This window comes from Gallus gallus, chromosome 9 (genome assembly GCF_016699485.2).
Source record: "Gallus gallus isolate bGalGal1 chromosome 9, bGalGal1.mat.broiler.GRCg7b, whole genome shotgun sequence".
Classification (NCBI taxonomy): Eukaryota; Metazoa; Chordata; class Aves; order Galliformes; family Phasianidae; genus Gallus; species Gallus gallus.
Genome location: NC_052540.1, coordinates 22,758,992 through 22,774,323, shown reverse-complemented (window position 1 = coordinate 22,774,323; position 15,332 = coordinate 22,758,992). Strand labels below are relative to the sequence as shown.

Sequence of the window (15,332 nt, the reverse complement as noted above, 5' to 3'; positions counted from 1 at the left end):
AGGGGAGTCCCAGTCACTGCACAGAGTGCACTGCTCTTCAGAAGTCTCCTTGCCCTCACAACAGCTCCTGATAGGGGTCTTATAAAGGCTTATGGGTGAACTTCTGCTGCCAGTAAATGCACAAGTAGAATCTCCAATTAACCAGTGGAGCATGAAGGTTTTACTCTTAGAGAATAATCCACCTTCTTTTAAATAACAATACCAACACAAGAGAAGTGGCCTTTTGTGAGTAGCCTTTATTTGCCTAAAGATCATCAGAGGGAGGAACTCCTTTCCTACCCAGAGCCAGAAAAACGTTCTCCTGCAGCAGGGTGGATTGGTGTCCTCACTGCTACATGAGCTGCACTGCTTGCAATGCCTGCAGCCCCACGCAGGGCTCCACTGTGCCAGGTGGTGCACAACATCACTGTGTTCTCTCCTCTTGCAAGGGTAACAGAAGAGTTTTAGCTGGAAGGCTACTTATCCTCAAACAGACGCAATCCTTTGTGAGTTGCACCAACACACACACGTGCATTTTCTCTCCTGTATCTCCAGTTAGCCTTACCAAGAAATGGTGGGCTTGAATTTAGTGGAGGCATACAGAAGGCTGGCTGTTCAGAGTTAAAGTCTTAGGGGCCATCTGTTCATTTTAGGCCAGAGCAACCTACTGATAGGTAGCATAACAGTGCTTTTAGTCTAACAGTTTTGTTTGGTCCCATGTGGTGAGATGATGTAGTAATGCAGACCCCACAGTGTATCTCATGGCTTTGAAAAACTGTCATCTCCAAGCCTCATATACACAAGAGCTGATATCTCTCCTGATACAGTTCAGAGCATTAATTTCAGTCTCTCTCCTTCAATGGCCTTTCACCACAGAGCTATCTTGTTTGTCCCACGTACTCAAATATCTGGTGAAAGTAGTGACTGTTCCTTCAGCTGCTGCTTGACTGGCATTTCTCTGTGGGTGGTTTCTGTACTTTCTGCACATCTCTCACAGAGGCCATTTGTGCAAAGTCCTGCGCTCAGCTGAATTTGGTCTCAGTGCTTTATGAGGCTGTACTTTGCCCTTCCCTTCTAAACCGAATTTGTATGAATCACAAGTCCCCCAAAATCCACTAGTTCAGCATCTTCACACAATCGTATTTGTGCACATCCTGAACACATTACATTCTGTATTGTGCTGTTTTTCAATCAGTAGGAAAGGCTATCAACTTTATATCCAGTTACACAAATATTAACGAGGAGCCATAGTGATGTCTTCAGAAGGTGAGGTAATTTTCAGGATGAGGCCCACAGAAGAGCCCTGAGAAGGAAAGCATTTCAGTACACAAGACATACCCACAAGATGACTGCATTGTGACGCTGTTAAAACCACATGAGGGCTCCCAATGCACTGAGCCTGATGGAGTTTGGCTGGATTATCTTTTGGCTTTTCACACACCTGCTACATTAACTGCAGGCTGCATCTTCTAGAGGTGGGACAGAGAGTGCTTCATAAAAATTGCTAATTGCATAGAAGAATTTTAGCTTTTGAGTCGAGAGCTCTGAGTACTGGACAGGTAGAGCTGTTTGTCCACCAATAAAAGAAGTAAGCAGAAAGATGGTTTAGATCAAATCCTCAAAGGCAGCAGAACAGAGCTTGTATCTGAGCATTAATATGCAATGTTAAAACACAGCAGGCGCTACGTACCAGATCTTTACCTTTCTGGGAATATTGGATAAGGAAGCAGAATTCTCACCCCACTGCTGCGTTGTTTGTTAATCACAAATCTAAGCAGAGTTTACATTTACGCCCAGAATACATTTTGCTCTGTTTCTGGCAAAATCACATTCCAGCAGTTGCAGTCCATAGATCACTGAAGCACTGCTGGATCATTGAAACACCTTGCTTGAATTCAGCTGCAGGCTCACATCCACGTGTGTTGGTATCCACGTCTGACATTCAGAGCTGAAGCTGCTGCCCCATGTAGGTATGTCTGCACTCCCTTTCCATTCCCAAAGCACCGAGCGGCTCCTCGCTCACACGTGTTCACAATTACACACACACAAACTGCTTCAGCTGGAATTTCCTTGTACTCACTGGAGAGCTCTTGTTTGTTTGAGTCTTTATTCCAAGAAACTCCTTCACTGAAACATTTGTGGAGAACGCCCAGAGAAACAGAATCCTCTCGGTTTAAATCTGATTGGGGTAAAAATGTAAGCGAACATTCCCTGAGAAGGGAGAGCCATTCCTCCACCTCAGGGCCTCATTCTCCCGATGCCAGGAAAGTCATCAACAAAGCAGAGCTATGAACAAACGCCAGCACAAACTGAGGATGGGCAATATGTGATGGGGATAAAGGTTAAAATGTGGATCTTTGTTTGGGTTGGATTGGTTTTTTTTCCTTACTAAAGAAAGGGAATTAAAAATGCCACAACGTTCTTGTTTTGTTTTAAAGGGTCATAGGATCACTGCAAAACTCCCCGGAGTTTTCTGAAGCCTTTTCATGCACCACGAAAAGCTACATGGATCCTGCTAAGAAGTGCCGGGTTTGGTGATGGAGCTGTGCAGTCTGCAGCTCAGGAAGCTTTCCAGAAAAACAGAAATTATGATCTGATTTTGACAAGAGGCGGAGGGGAGAAAATTGCGAGAAAAATGCTACAGAAGTCCCTTTAATCCTTAGTATGCAGGCAAAAAAGAAGCAACCACACCAAAACAATCTGCTCCTCCAGTGAAGGATAACACCGAGGCAGCGCTCAGCTCTCGTGCCTACCGCTGCTCCTCCTCAGCCAGCCCTGCAGGATGCACAGCGCCGTGCACAGCAGCACTGCACTCACAGCTAACCCTGCTCCCCACCCGCCAATGGCCTTTTGCATTATGATTTTAAATGTCAAAGTACCACACATGATCTCCCACTGAATGCATATTTCTGATCGAGCAGAGGAAGGAAGAATTAAGTAGCACACGGTATTGACCATAATACGATAAGGAGGCAGCAGTCTGCATCCCGTGTCAGACTTTGTGCCCTCTGCTGTTATGATAAACCTGTTTTACCAAATGTTTTCATTTCTACTTGAAGCCATTTATACAAAGGGAGTCCAGAGACGTGCCAGAGTTAAATAACCTCGCTAATTATTCCGTTGTGTATTATTTGAACTCACATTTACAACAGTTTATTTACTGCTTTCCAGCCAAACTGAAACTGTAGGTAATTTATTAATTTTTGAACGCATAATCTGTAGGATGGTGATCAAAGACCCTCACAATTTTCTATGCTTTTTCTTGCTTTCTCTAATGTTGGTCTTTTTTAAAGTTTCTAGCAATGTATAAATCACAGTTTTTGTATTTAAATCTGAGTTACACTTTTGACTTAAACTATTGTAATATATTTTATCAGCATCTGCACAGAAGCGGCCAACTAGAGTAATGAGTGGAGTCAGACAGTAAGACAGAGCCTCCAAAACAGATGTGCGGTGGAGAACACCAATAAGTGTACTGCCATGCACAGCTGACTATCTCAGCAATGGGGGTTTCTATCCTGCACATAACTGGGATATGCTCTAATGGATGTCAGTCCTCACACCAGGAAAGCTGCCCAGCTGCTTACAATAACAGAGCTTTAAATGAGAAGGTAATGGGCTTTAAATCTGCAATGATAGGTACTGAACATCATCATGCAGATTGCAAAGGAACTGCTTTGTATACCAAAGCAAACAGATTTCCAAAAATAAGTGGCAGATACCTCAGATGACTGCTACAATAGGTATATTTGAAAACCTATGTTCCTTCTAGCTTTTTGAGTTTGTCATCTGATAAAAACATTTTGATAATAAACTGAAATTACAAACCAAATGCAGTGTGTGTTCTTTACAGGAATACAGAAGCGCATTGCCCCGTGTGTGTTTCTATACGTGTCACAGGTTCTCACCTCTCTGCTGAGCTCCTTTCTTCCCTCTTCATGTATCTCTCTTAGGTCTCCTTGTATTTTCCATCATTAACCAGATCACATCTGAATAAAATTCAATCTTTTATAAACTCAAGCCCACTGAGCTATGAGAGGGAGTACCATCATCCCATGTTACAGATAAATGCAAAGGAATTCAGAAAGTAACTAAAAAAAGTGTATTGTTAAAAACAGAATAAGCAATATTCTGACATACTTATTGCCTAACATTTCATTCACCTGCTGCACAGACAAAACAGAAGAGCACGTACATTGTTGTTGGAGAGATGGATTCCTTTCTCTAATGTTCAAGAGCAAGCACAGTGCACAGCACAGTGCTTTCTCACTTCTGAATCACCTTATGCACACACAAAATGGGTTGCCTCTTGTTTCACGTTCGCTCCTCACGGAGCAGGGAACTCACATACACTACAGGCACATGGTCACTTCTTTCAGTATCACAGTCAGAAATAAAGCTGCTCTACAGGGAAGGGCCTGACAGAGCTCTGGCCAGATCGGCAACAGATACTCTTTACAGAAACAAACCCTGAACCTGGATTCCACGTTTACATTCATGAACAATAAGACTCTCTCCCTAACAGATCCATTTCATCAATCTCTTTTTCCCCCTCTCCTCCTCCATTATACTGAGCTGGGAGTTTGGAGAGAAGTGTGTGAAATATGAACCAACTCCAAGGCATATAAGCAGAAGATAGGCAGTTGCACTAGCCATTGCTGGCTACCAAGTGGTCACGTACACCCTGCCTTCCTTACATGAAATCATGCCAGCAAGTGAATGGAGATCTGGGAAACAACCTACAGACACTGCAGGATTTGGTGTTGGAATTTTTAAGGGAAATTTAGAGAAAAAGGAATGAGACATAGCAGGAGCCATAAGACTCTTGTTAGTAAAAGCCATACTTACATATGCCCCAAAGCCAAACCTTCCCAGACCACCACCCTCCTTCCTTCACACAGCTCAGTGGGCCCACTAAGCATAGGACCAAACCTATGGAGCAATGAGGCTGCTCATTTCCTTCTTCTCCTCTGTAGCTGGTGGGAAAATGAAGAGAGGTTGGCTCTGCTCCCAGCCAAAGCAGCTGGATCAGGGGAGCATGAGTGCTGAAAGAGCCCCATTGGGAGACAGCTACGCACCGGGACCAAGAGGACACAAAAGAAGTCACGCTCTGCAGTGCAGCCCTTTTATCACAGCTTGCAAACTAATTAGCACCAGTGAGGCTTTTCCTTTTTAGAATGTTAATGCCAGGGAAATATTTATAGGTATACCACAGGAAGCACCCACCAAAGGCCTCAAGAGCAACAGAGCCTGACAAACACATCACTCAATGTGGCATTCCTATTTTGCTGCTTCTGCAGTCCTGAGTAAGCACGCTAACAGATTTCACATCAGGAGCACAACCTGTAGGCAACTGCACTGCTGCTTTCTAGGATTCTCTTGTTCAGGAAACCAGCACACTTAGTGCTGAAAGGTACAGAAACAATCAGTGTGGCACCACCAATGGAAGCACTGTGCTGCTGAAGACCTCCCCTGTCTGTAACATTCACCGCTTCGGCTGCACTGCCTAAGAAAGGGGGTTTCTTTTTTACCGGTAACTGCACAGAATGAAGCTAACATGAGAAACAGAGATAGGAGGAATCTGTGACAGCATGTAGAAGAAAAGTAAAAGTGTACCCTACCAGGTGAGTTCTATGTTAATTTTCAAAGCCAAGAAGAGTCAAATAATGCAAAAAAGAGCAAAAAAGGACAGCATTATTGCCCAGGAAGGGTAGGAATTTCTGGAAGAGCATCCCATTCCACAAAGAAAGATATCTACATTAATATCCAGTGAATATTTAAATTGATCATGACTTGTGGACAGACATGGAATATCTCCTCCTGACTAGATCCCTCCAAGTCACTTGCCCATGGCCACACTCCCACAAAGGCTGCTAAATACTCATTTTCTTTCAAGCCACCAGGGACCTGATGTTCCTCAGTGAGGCAGAACCCCCTGGGACACATTCTGCCTCCGAGCTGCGCTGCTCTGCATCAACCAGCATCACCTCCCACCCGCACCGCACTGAGACCTGGCAGCCACACAGACACGGCTGTGGGCCCACAGTGCCTGGGCAGCTCCTGGCCTCTCACCAACACCAGTGACACTCACGAGTGGCAGATGCTGACAGTGACTTTACAATTAACAAATTTAGACGTGATCTATCTGCTTTAAAGGAAAAGTGAAGTGGCAGTCAAACCCCGATGCACAAGTGTGGTTGGCAAAGAGCAGGGCAATTACCTTACACTCATCTAGAGACGTGATGTACTGCCACTAGCTGCCTTCAAACCACACCAAGTGTCTTCCAAATGGACGAAGCTGAGCTCTAAGAAAATTCAAGATCTCAGTTAAGTGAAAATCCGTGGTGGTCACATTCATGGAAGGAGATTAAAACAAAGTATCTCAAAAGTCATCTGCTGAGGTTTAAATCATCCCACTAACCTAAACCAAGCTTTTAAAAATACCATTTTTATCAGCAGATATTGGAGTAAATTCTCCTCCAGAAGAATCACAGCTGTGCATGTTTTGTCAGTCGCAGGGTGAGCACGGCAGAATTTGAAGCTACTTCATGGAATATAATAACCTCCCCCAGCTGGAGCAGTGCTTCACAGAATAGAAAGCATTTAGTTCAGAAAACAAAGTGGCTATAATAATAATAATAAAAATACATATCCTGAGTTTTGATACCAAGCAGAATTTCCCCCAGATTATTCAGACCCCATGTGTCTCTCTGTGTCCCTCAGCCTGCGTTACCTTGAGCTGCACCGCTCACACTGCACACCAGGACACCATAACCTACCATGGGGAGAAGTCACAGCAGTGACAAAGATGTGTAAATTCTGTCCTTTAACAGAAACAAGTCCTGATGAGCTCAGCCCAAACTCTGGGGCTCAGTAGCGGTTTCAAAGCTGGATTTGTGCCCTTGCATGAATATGCTCCCTCACGTACGCTCAGCTGGGTGTTGTATTGCCCACTGCCTCTGACACTCAGCTGTGAGATGAGAAATGCTCAGCGTGCTCCACACCAAACGTAATTACTTCAGAAAAGGGAAATGTTTCCTGTACTCAGCAACAGAACAAAAGCACTGCCTTCCCCACACTGCAGACCTCTTACAGGCTTTACAGGTACCATACAAACACAGCTGAACATAACAGAATCCATCCATCACATATCTGGGACAACATTTCTCATGACAATATTCACAGCTGTGAATTTCCACTCCCAGCTGCTGCTCCGCACCGACCTCCTGGTGACAGCACCACCATTCAGGGTGTCCTCCACCAACCATGCCGGCACTCACGTAGCATCACACACTGCACTGATGGGAACGACAGAAAACAGAAAGAATCTTTTGTGAGAATACACGTCATGTAAACCATTTCACTTCTTTAAGCCTTCCTTCCTTACATGGGGATTTACTGATAAAGTTTTAAGATTATCAGAAAGATTTTGATCCATTTCCACCTGATTGCCCCACATCTACTCCAAGCCTCGTGTCTCTATGACGGTACACCAGTACAACACTGAATGAGAGCCTACTCAGTATTTGTGCTCATCACTGTCGTAGCAGATACACAGTGCAGCATCCACTTTTGTTTTATTACATACAAGCACTGCTATATATTGATGTTGGATACAGAAGACAAGGTCAAAGAAGCAAGTACAGCATATGCAAAAAACCTGTACAATTTGGGTTCTGTAGGATCTCAGAATTCCTACCTTTACTCTAGGCTGGATTCTGACAAGGGAAAGACCATCCTGCACAGGGTACCTTTGGGGTACCTGCACGGCACTTCACAAACCAGCCTGCCAAGTATCCTCTTCAATCAGCATCCTTTAGATATCCTGACACTGCTTTAGTTAGAGTGCCAGAACATCGGTTAGATCAATTGAACATCAGAGCTAGCACGGGCAGCATGAGTTTGTATTGTAAGAGAACACAGTGCAGGAGCAGAAGACAGATGCCCTGCAGGTGCTCAGACATCCCATGCTAGCTGCAGTTTCTTAAGGACTGGGCCGCATGCCCACGTGTGCTGTGTGCCGGCAGGGCAGCCAGGAGGTGATGAAGTGCGGCAAAGCCGTTAATCAATCAGCGTGACGAGCCATGGCAACGCAGACAAAACGGGCGGCAGAAGCACGACTCAAACCACGGCGAGGGAAGGGCTGTGACAGCGGGGATCGCAGCTGCAGCTGCCCTGAGTGCACCACTTCTGCAACGCATCCTCAACCAGACCCAACACAGAAGGCTGCAAGCTCACCACGACGCTTCCACCTGCTTACAACACTTCCTACTCCATTGAGGACGACTTCTGGGGCCGGGCTCAACCAACCAGCCTGCTTCGGCTGCCCAACGCTCCCATCGCAGCCGCCTTCCAGGAGGTGACCCCACCGCAACGCCGAGCTGCTCCCATCACCTCCTGCCGCTCCCACCCACAGGAAGGTACGGAGCGCCGGGAGCTGCCGTTTGATCATAAAATCCATGAGCCTGAAGCCGTACCCCATCCGGGAAGTCAGTTTGTCCCTTTGAGACGACCCCCATGCCCTGGAACACAACCAGGGCAGACTCCCAGCTCAAACACCCGCACCACAGCAGCGCTCCGCCCCGCCACGCTGCACGGAGCAGCCGCTCAGCACAAACGACGCCTGCACAAAAAGGACCCCGGGTGCTGCTCTCACACAGCGGCCAACCTCCCCTACAGCCCCGCGTAAAAGGAGCGTTTTAAAATACAGACGATTACCCCACGTGCCACTGACGGCAGCGAGGGCTCCGGGCACAGCCGCACACGGCAGAGCCGCACCGCAGCTGCATTTCCGGACACAGCCGATCCATCCCCGCGGCTGCACAGCGCTGCTTGCAGCCAACACACCCAGAGCCGGAAAGCACAGCGCGAGGCGGCAGCCCGCCGCATTTAGATAAAAACAGATAAAAACAGCGTTTTGTCACACAGCTCCTACCTGTGTCCGTGTCCGTGTCCGTGCTGCAGGCTGAGGTCCAGCGAAGCCCTGATTGCTCTGTGCCGGACCCAGGCCCGCCGCCGGGCTCAGCGCCGACCCCACGTGGAGCGCCGCCACCTGAGCACAGCCCACACCTCGCTCCTGCGGCCCCGCCCCCTTCCAGAAGGTTCCCGCCCCGCCCCCTCACAGGTGGTTCCCGCCCCGCCCTGTGCCCTCATGGCTCCGCCCCCCACAGGTGGCTCCCGGCCCTGCCGTTGCCCAGCCGAGGCTGTGCTGCAGGGGGAGGCCCGGAGCTCTGCACTGAGGACGGGTGCCGGTGGCCGCTCAGGGCACTCGAAGCGCTCCGTGGAACGCGTTACTTTCTTGGGTTCCTCCTCTTTTTGTTACCCTCCAAACCTGGCGGGGAGGAGCTTCGTTCCCCTCGCCCAGCAGCCGCCTCTCAAGCACGGCTCTGTTTGCCCCACCATCGCTGTGAGAGCAGCGGTTGCAGTTCATTATCACATGGTCTGATCCGTAGGCAAAATGCAGCAGAGAAACTAGGAACGAGCTAAGGACCAAAGGGACCGAGTGTGGGAGTACTTGTGTCTTTCCAAGTCAGATCTTTCCGCTCTCAAAAAGCAGCTGAAGCTGAATTAGCCTGTTGATAATTTAGCTCTGTACATTTCAATGCCAAGTGTTGATAGGCACCCAGAAAAGCCACAGAGATGCTCAGAGGGCTGCAGCACCTCCCCGACAACGACAGGCTGAGGGAGCTGGGCTTGTTCAGCCTGGGGAAGAGAAGGCTGCGGGGTGACCTCATTGCAGCCTTCCAGGACCTACAGGGAGCCTCCAAACAGGAGGGGAGGCAACTCTTTGGAAGGGGAGATAACAGCAGGACAAGGGGAAATGGTTCGAAGTTGAAGGAGGGAAGATTTAGGTTGGATGTCGGGGAAGTTCTTTACTGTGAGAGTGGTGAGGTGCTGAACAGCTGCCCAGAGAGGCTGTGGATGCCCCGTCCATCCCTGGAGGTGTCCAAGGCCAGGTTGGATGGGGCCCTGGGCAGCCTGGGCTGCTATGGAATGTGGAGGTTGGCGGCCCTGTGTGTGGTGGGGGGGTTGGAACTCCGTGATCCTTGAGGTCCCTTCTAACACCCAGACCATTCTGTGGCTCTGTGTGATTCTTTGCTGTGAAGGTTACAGAACACTGGCACAGGATGCCCACGTGTGCTGGAATCTCCTCTGGAGATACTGAGAATCCCCCTGGGGGCTTTCCTGCATGACCTGCTGCAGGGAACCTGCGTGATGGGGGGAGCTCCGGGGGTCCCTTCCGACCCCTGACTGTAGGGCAGGCTGCTGCGGGGAAGAGATGTGCTGTTTGTTTTATCTGCTCGCAAAAGGAAGAGTGAGCTGATGAGAGTTGTTGTAGATAAAAAGGGTGTACACAATATCTACGGTGTTGATATTAAAAATAATTAATTTAAAACATATTTTAGTTATTAGACATCCCAAATTAACTTTCAAGTTCTTCTGATCACCGTCATCGTAAATTCTTCTGTCCTGTAAGATAAAGAAAGTTATGTTGAAAAAGGTAGCAATGCACACCGAAGAACACGTGGATGGCATTTGATCCCCTGCAGGTCACTTACTTCTGTCAGGAGAAGACAATGTAAACCATCAGTGCACAACCCACTATCCAGCCAACTGCAAGCAGGATGGGTACCACAAGGCGCGAAAGTGGGAGCTGGGCTGAAAGAGGAATGATCATCTTTTTCAGAGAGGGCATGTTACACTGATTGTGAATGCACTGCACTAAATACAATGAAGCAGTTATTATCACAAAGCAAAAAAGATACCTGTGAGTGTAGGCCACATCTACAATTGCTATTTTTGGCATGGAGTCACCATGTCTTGGCAGGCCTGCTACATAGACATAGCAAAACCCAAAGCCATTTCCACAATCTGGTCTCTGCAATCAGATAGGTGCAAGGCTTAACACTTCCAAAAGAAGCAGAGAGCAGAGACAGAAGCACTGTTCTGTCCTTGGTCTCCACAGGTCATCGGGAGAACATCTGGACTGGACGGACAGCAGACTCAGGTTGAATACCCTGAATGTATGTGTACCTGTACAGCACCTCCTAGAAGTCTCATGAGCTTGGCAACAGCAAATTAAAAATGCAGCAATTATATATATACACACATACATATATAATATAATTAAATATTTATATATACTATATATATATATGTAATACTGTACCTGTTTAATTTAAGATTAATATGCCTGGAGCCACAATGAGGGGATGCTGAGTGAGTTCTCATGCCCCAAAGGGGTGTTTGCCCAGGGCTGTGCCTCAGGGACCCATCTCAGTGCTCTGTATGCAGTGCCTGGCTTTGCTCTGTTCTCCTGCCCTACAGTGAGACAGGATATTCACTGCAAGGGTTTCCCTCAGCTTAAAGTAAGAAAATAGAAGCTTCCACCTGTCTGCTTAGGCCACAGAAATCTGATGTCTTGTCTGTTCCGTCCACTAAGAACTAAAACAGGCTAATAAATAGCTTGGAGGCAAACTGAGGTGGTGGTTCTCCAGGCAGCACACAGAAAGCAGGAACAGCCCTTATAAACGTGTACCTGGACAGCATCAGTTTCAAAGACCCTTCCAGCAGTTTGTAGCAAATAGCAGAAGCTGCCAGTAAGCAGCACATCAACCTCAGGGACTGCATTAGTTACCAACATATTGCAGAACGCAGAAGTACCACATTCTGCAGTTAAAAGACTCCCAGGTTTTGGAAGGGATTAATAAATGATGTAAAACTCTCCACAACACCTTGCACATTTGATGTCCAGCAGAGAGACTTCAGAGGGATGCTGAATAATTTAAGGCTTTCCACACTGCTCTTAAAAAACTCCACCCGACACAGCCATGGCTTGCCCGGTATTCCATGGTATATCTACCAAGAGGGAAACAGTATACAGGTAGAAAATCTGTGCGCTGCCATTAAAACATAAGACATATAAACAGCAGCCATGCAGCACAAGGATACAATCTCACTGTGCAGCAGAGTGTCCTTTTGCCACAGGAGAATCCCTGCCTGTTTCCTTCACAGAGTGTTTGACTCTATGTAAAGGGAAAGGTCCTTCTGTTGGGAATCATTGCTCTTTCCTTGCTGTTTTTTCTCCTAAAGATCCTTTTACAAATAAAGGTCTGGACCCTACTGGGTCACATGGAAGAATTGTGATAGAGCTCTGCTTGGCTGCCAATATAGCTGCTGGATATGGTGTTTTGTTATGTGAGATCCACTTTAAATGCAGAAAGGTAAGAGGAGCAAGCCAGCACTGACGGGTCAGCAGGAACGCTGGGCCCAGCATTTGTCATGGGCAGCAAGCAGCTGGCTCTGAGGGATAGAGTTTCCTGGGAGCCATTAAGACTACTTGTGTTTCATAGCTTAAGAGCAGATATGACCATGAGATCATTTGCTCTGATCCCCTGCATGTCACGGGGCAGATACTCCAGGTTAGACTATAGCAACCGTGTGAGGACTGCTTTATGCCACGAGCAGGGGATGCTGAAGCACGGAGCACAGCATGCGCACAAGGCTGGGTGCTAGGCTGCACGAGACATCCAGTGGGTAACCCGTTTGCAAGGCATCACTCAGAAGGTGACAAACTGCAGGGTTCCGATCTTTGGAAAACTATCCCAAGCCTAAATCTGACAAGCACACATCACCCTCCCCACGCAGCAGGGCTGGGCACACCAACAGCTGCAAAGACAGCATCTGCACTGCCCAGCGTTCAGGCTGAGCTCAGGTGAGGGGCGGTGGGACAGCAGCAGGGGAGCAGCACTCCTAAGGAACTGCGTTTTGGAAAGAAATCTTTACTGACCCCTGCAGGTAATCAGCTACAATCCTAAAATGTGAGGATTCATTATAACTACTGTTGTAATGAATGCAAATGAGAACAGGATACCGAGGTAAATATGGGCTGTTGAGGAGCAACTATAAGCATTGCTCCTAAACAGGCCAAGGAAACCAAACCCAGCTGCTGGGCCAGAGCCCACCGAAACCAACAGGACAATTCTGGATGGCAGCAAGAATAAAGGAATCTTACTGTGACCCATGTATGACGTTCTAGGTATGAATTACTTTCTTTTTCCCCCACTGCAGTAATTTTTCTCTATTTCAGAAATGAGTTTATCTTGAAATAAGCAGAGGGGCAGGTCAGAGTGGCAAACACGGCACTTTGTGCCACAGCAGAGCTCCTCTACACACAACAAACAGCACGCTGAGTGCTGTGCCTCCACAGATCAGGAGCCCCAGAATTGCCCATGATGGGATGCTGATGTACCACAACGATGTCAACTGCTGGTCAGCAGAAACCTGGGAGGGAAGGAGCACACATCTCCTGCTCCATCCTCCAACTAACTCTGCTGGCTTTAGACGCAGGACGCATGGCCCATGTCTGGTGGCACAGGGTGCCTGTGGTTTCACCACGCGTTACATGGAGCAGACAGGTGTCCCATCACCTCTCCATGTCAGACACTACCTGCCTGCATCCCGGCTGCCAGCCCCAACAAACCTGTTTTTCTGAATTCCATCCATGCTGCCAATAGAGTGTGGTGCTCTAAAACCCAATTTAAAGCAGTCTGGACGCAGACAGCCCTTTGTGCTGATGGCATTTGTCAGCTTCACACTGGAAAATCACATGATCCTGGCACCCAATCCTTCTGTCTGGGTCTCCTGGCCGTGCCAACCCACGCCCCAGTGATGCCCAGTCCCACAGTGCCGGGCTCCCATTGCTGCCCCAGGCTGTGGTTGGCCCCAGCCTGACTCCATGTCACACCTATGGCCGCATCGCTTTCTTTCTTTTCTTAAGTACAGACATAATGATTCTGCCAGTGTTACACACACATCAGTACTAATTCACAGTGGAATACCAGTGTAATTTCCAGGGACACCAATGAAAACTGGGATTAAGAAACGGCATTTAGATCCCAGTTGTACCTGAGTTCAGCAGCATTTCACTGTACTTTTAGATAGCAGTGGTAACTGTGCCATAGACAGGAGGCACAGCGTTTTAAAAGCTACTGGTATACCTATGAAGGTGGATAAGTTCCTCTTGTGAGTAAAAGCACTGCTGAGTAACCATGCACAGCTGACACTGCACATAAGCATACAGCTCTGTCACCGTGCAAACCTCTGGTGGTGAGCTCAACAGAAAGTGACAGTGAATATAAAATACATTTTTATAAACTGCCTTTTCTCATCTTCAGTGGAATTGTGCTCACGGCAAGCAGTACATTATTAAAAGCTCACTTTGCTCTGCCCCTGGGCTTTGCAGAGTTAAAACCTAAATTGCTTTGTGACCGCCTAGCATTGTGCTCAGACTGCAGCTATGCAATATATCTAAATTACTGTCAAATGTAACTCAATTTCCATAGTTCAGTTTAATTACATTTGTCAACTTAAAATCACAACTATAAAAGCAGAAGAAAAGAAAACAGGTAGAATTCAGAGGCAGGAAGAACTCGAGCTGCTTTAAGCTCACCGCTGCTAACAGAACTAAGCAAGCCTGGGCTTTCTTACTAGAAAGTACTGTGCAGTGTCACTGAACAACAATTAGTTCTACACGAAGAGCTGAGCATTCTCATCCCGTGCTGTTCATGTTTATGACTTATAAGAATACACGGCTACACTGCCTTTTAATCATGCACCTTACCTGGTTCTGCCATCCCTCCCTCCGCCGGCTTTATTGACAAGTTTTAAGGTTTGCCTCTGCAGTTGTTCTCGTGAGCCCTGGCATGCTTTAAATAGAGCAAGATTTGGAACGTGTTGCAGCTGCTTTGCTTACTGATGCCAGTTTTTGGCTATATGCTTGCAATTGTTTAGAAAGGCAGGAGTTCAAGGGATTGAAGCTCACCTCATTCCATTCCTGCAGTCGCACACCTGTTTTCAAAGAAAGCTGAACAAAGGGGGGTCCTTATTTGGAGAGAGAGAGAGATGGGGGCAAGGACAGCTCTATGGTCTCTTAACAGCTAGGAAATACTGCATGATGAATCTGTGCCACGTTTATGTGCATGCACATCTTTAGTGTATTCACTCCAAAAGGTCACAACATACAGACATGGGCTTCCATTCCTTCTATAGGTAGGTAGCAGGCAGCAATTCCAACGGAGGGATGATTTCATTCTAAGGAAAGGACAAAGAGGTTAACCAAAAATCACTGCAATCTGCAGTCTCTAATTCCGAAGAGAAAAAACATGGAGACAAGTGCCAGATCTCTACCAAAAGGGTAAATGGCACATCATCAGCTTTCCCACCCATAAGGAGAGCTCCACACAACAACCACTTGGAGCGACCCCAGCTGCAGTTTCCGAGCAATAAGAACTCTACTCAAAGCTTGCTGGAAGAACCAAGAATGTGCAGAATAGCCAATGGGACCTACATGG

At 47.3% G+C, this 15,332-nt stretch overlaps 2 protein-coding genes across 7 annotated transcripts in view; one reads left to right on the top strand and one right to left on the bottom strand.

The window, feature by feature from the left end:
• The window catches only part of MME (membrane metalloendopeptidase), a 39,005-nt gene extending 35,337 nt beyond the window's left edge, over positions 1-3,668 (top strand). For all 5 annotated transcript variants that reach the window (NM_001396203.1, NM_001396202.1, NM_001396201.1 and 2 more), the window contains one exon: positions 2,418-3,668. In NM_001396203.1, the coding sequence (NP_001383132.1) occupies positions 2,418-2,517 (100 nt within the window). In that variant the 3' untranslated portion in view covers positions 2,518-3,668. The remainder of the gene's footprint in view (positions 1-2,417) is intronic.
• Positions 3,669-10,204: 6,536 nt separating this feature from the next.
• LOC101748152 (sarcoplasmic/endoplasmic reticulum calcium ATPase regulator DWORF) lies at positions 10,205-14,666 on the bottom strand. 2 transcript variants are annotated; one of them, XM_046898598.1, is made up of 3 exons: positions 14,603-14,666; positions 10,539-10,638; positions 10,205-10,449 (listed from the first exon to the last, which is right to left on the bottom strand). In XM_046898598.1, the coding sequence occupies exons 1-2, from the start codon at positions 14,613-14,615 to the stop codon at positions 10,544-10,546; spliced, it is 108 nt and encodes a 35-aa protein (XP_046754554.1). In that variant the 5' UTR covers positions 14,616-14,666; the 3' UTR covers positions 10,205-10,449; positions 10,539-10,543. The 2 variants fall into 2 exon arrangements, with proteins under 2 accessions (XP_046754554.1, XP_040561898.1); XM_040705964.1 differs by lacking the exon at positions 14,603-14,666 and having other exon boundaries at positions 10,539-13,942.
• Between the last annotated feature and the right edge of the window lie 666 nt (positions 14,667-15,332).

Bases quoted from the DNA above. Each gene is read 5' to 3' on its own strand.
- LOC101748152 (XM_040705964.1), bottom strand. From the start codon at position 10,786: ATGCCAAAAATAGCAATTGTAGATGTGGCCTACACTCACAGGTATCTT.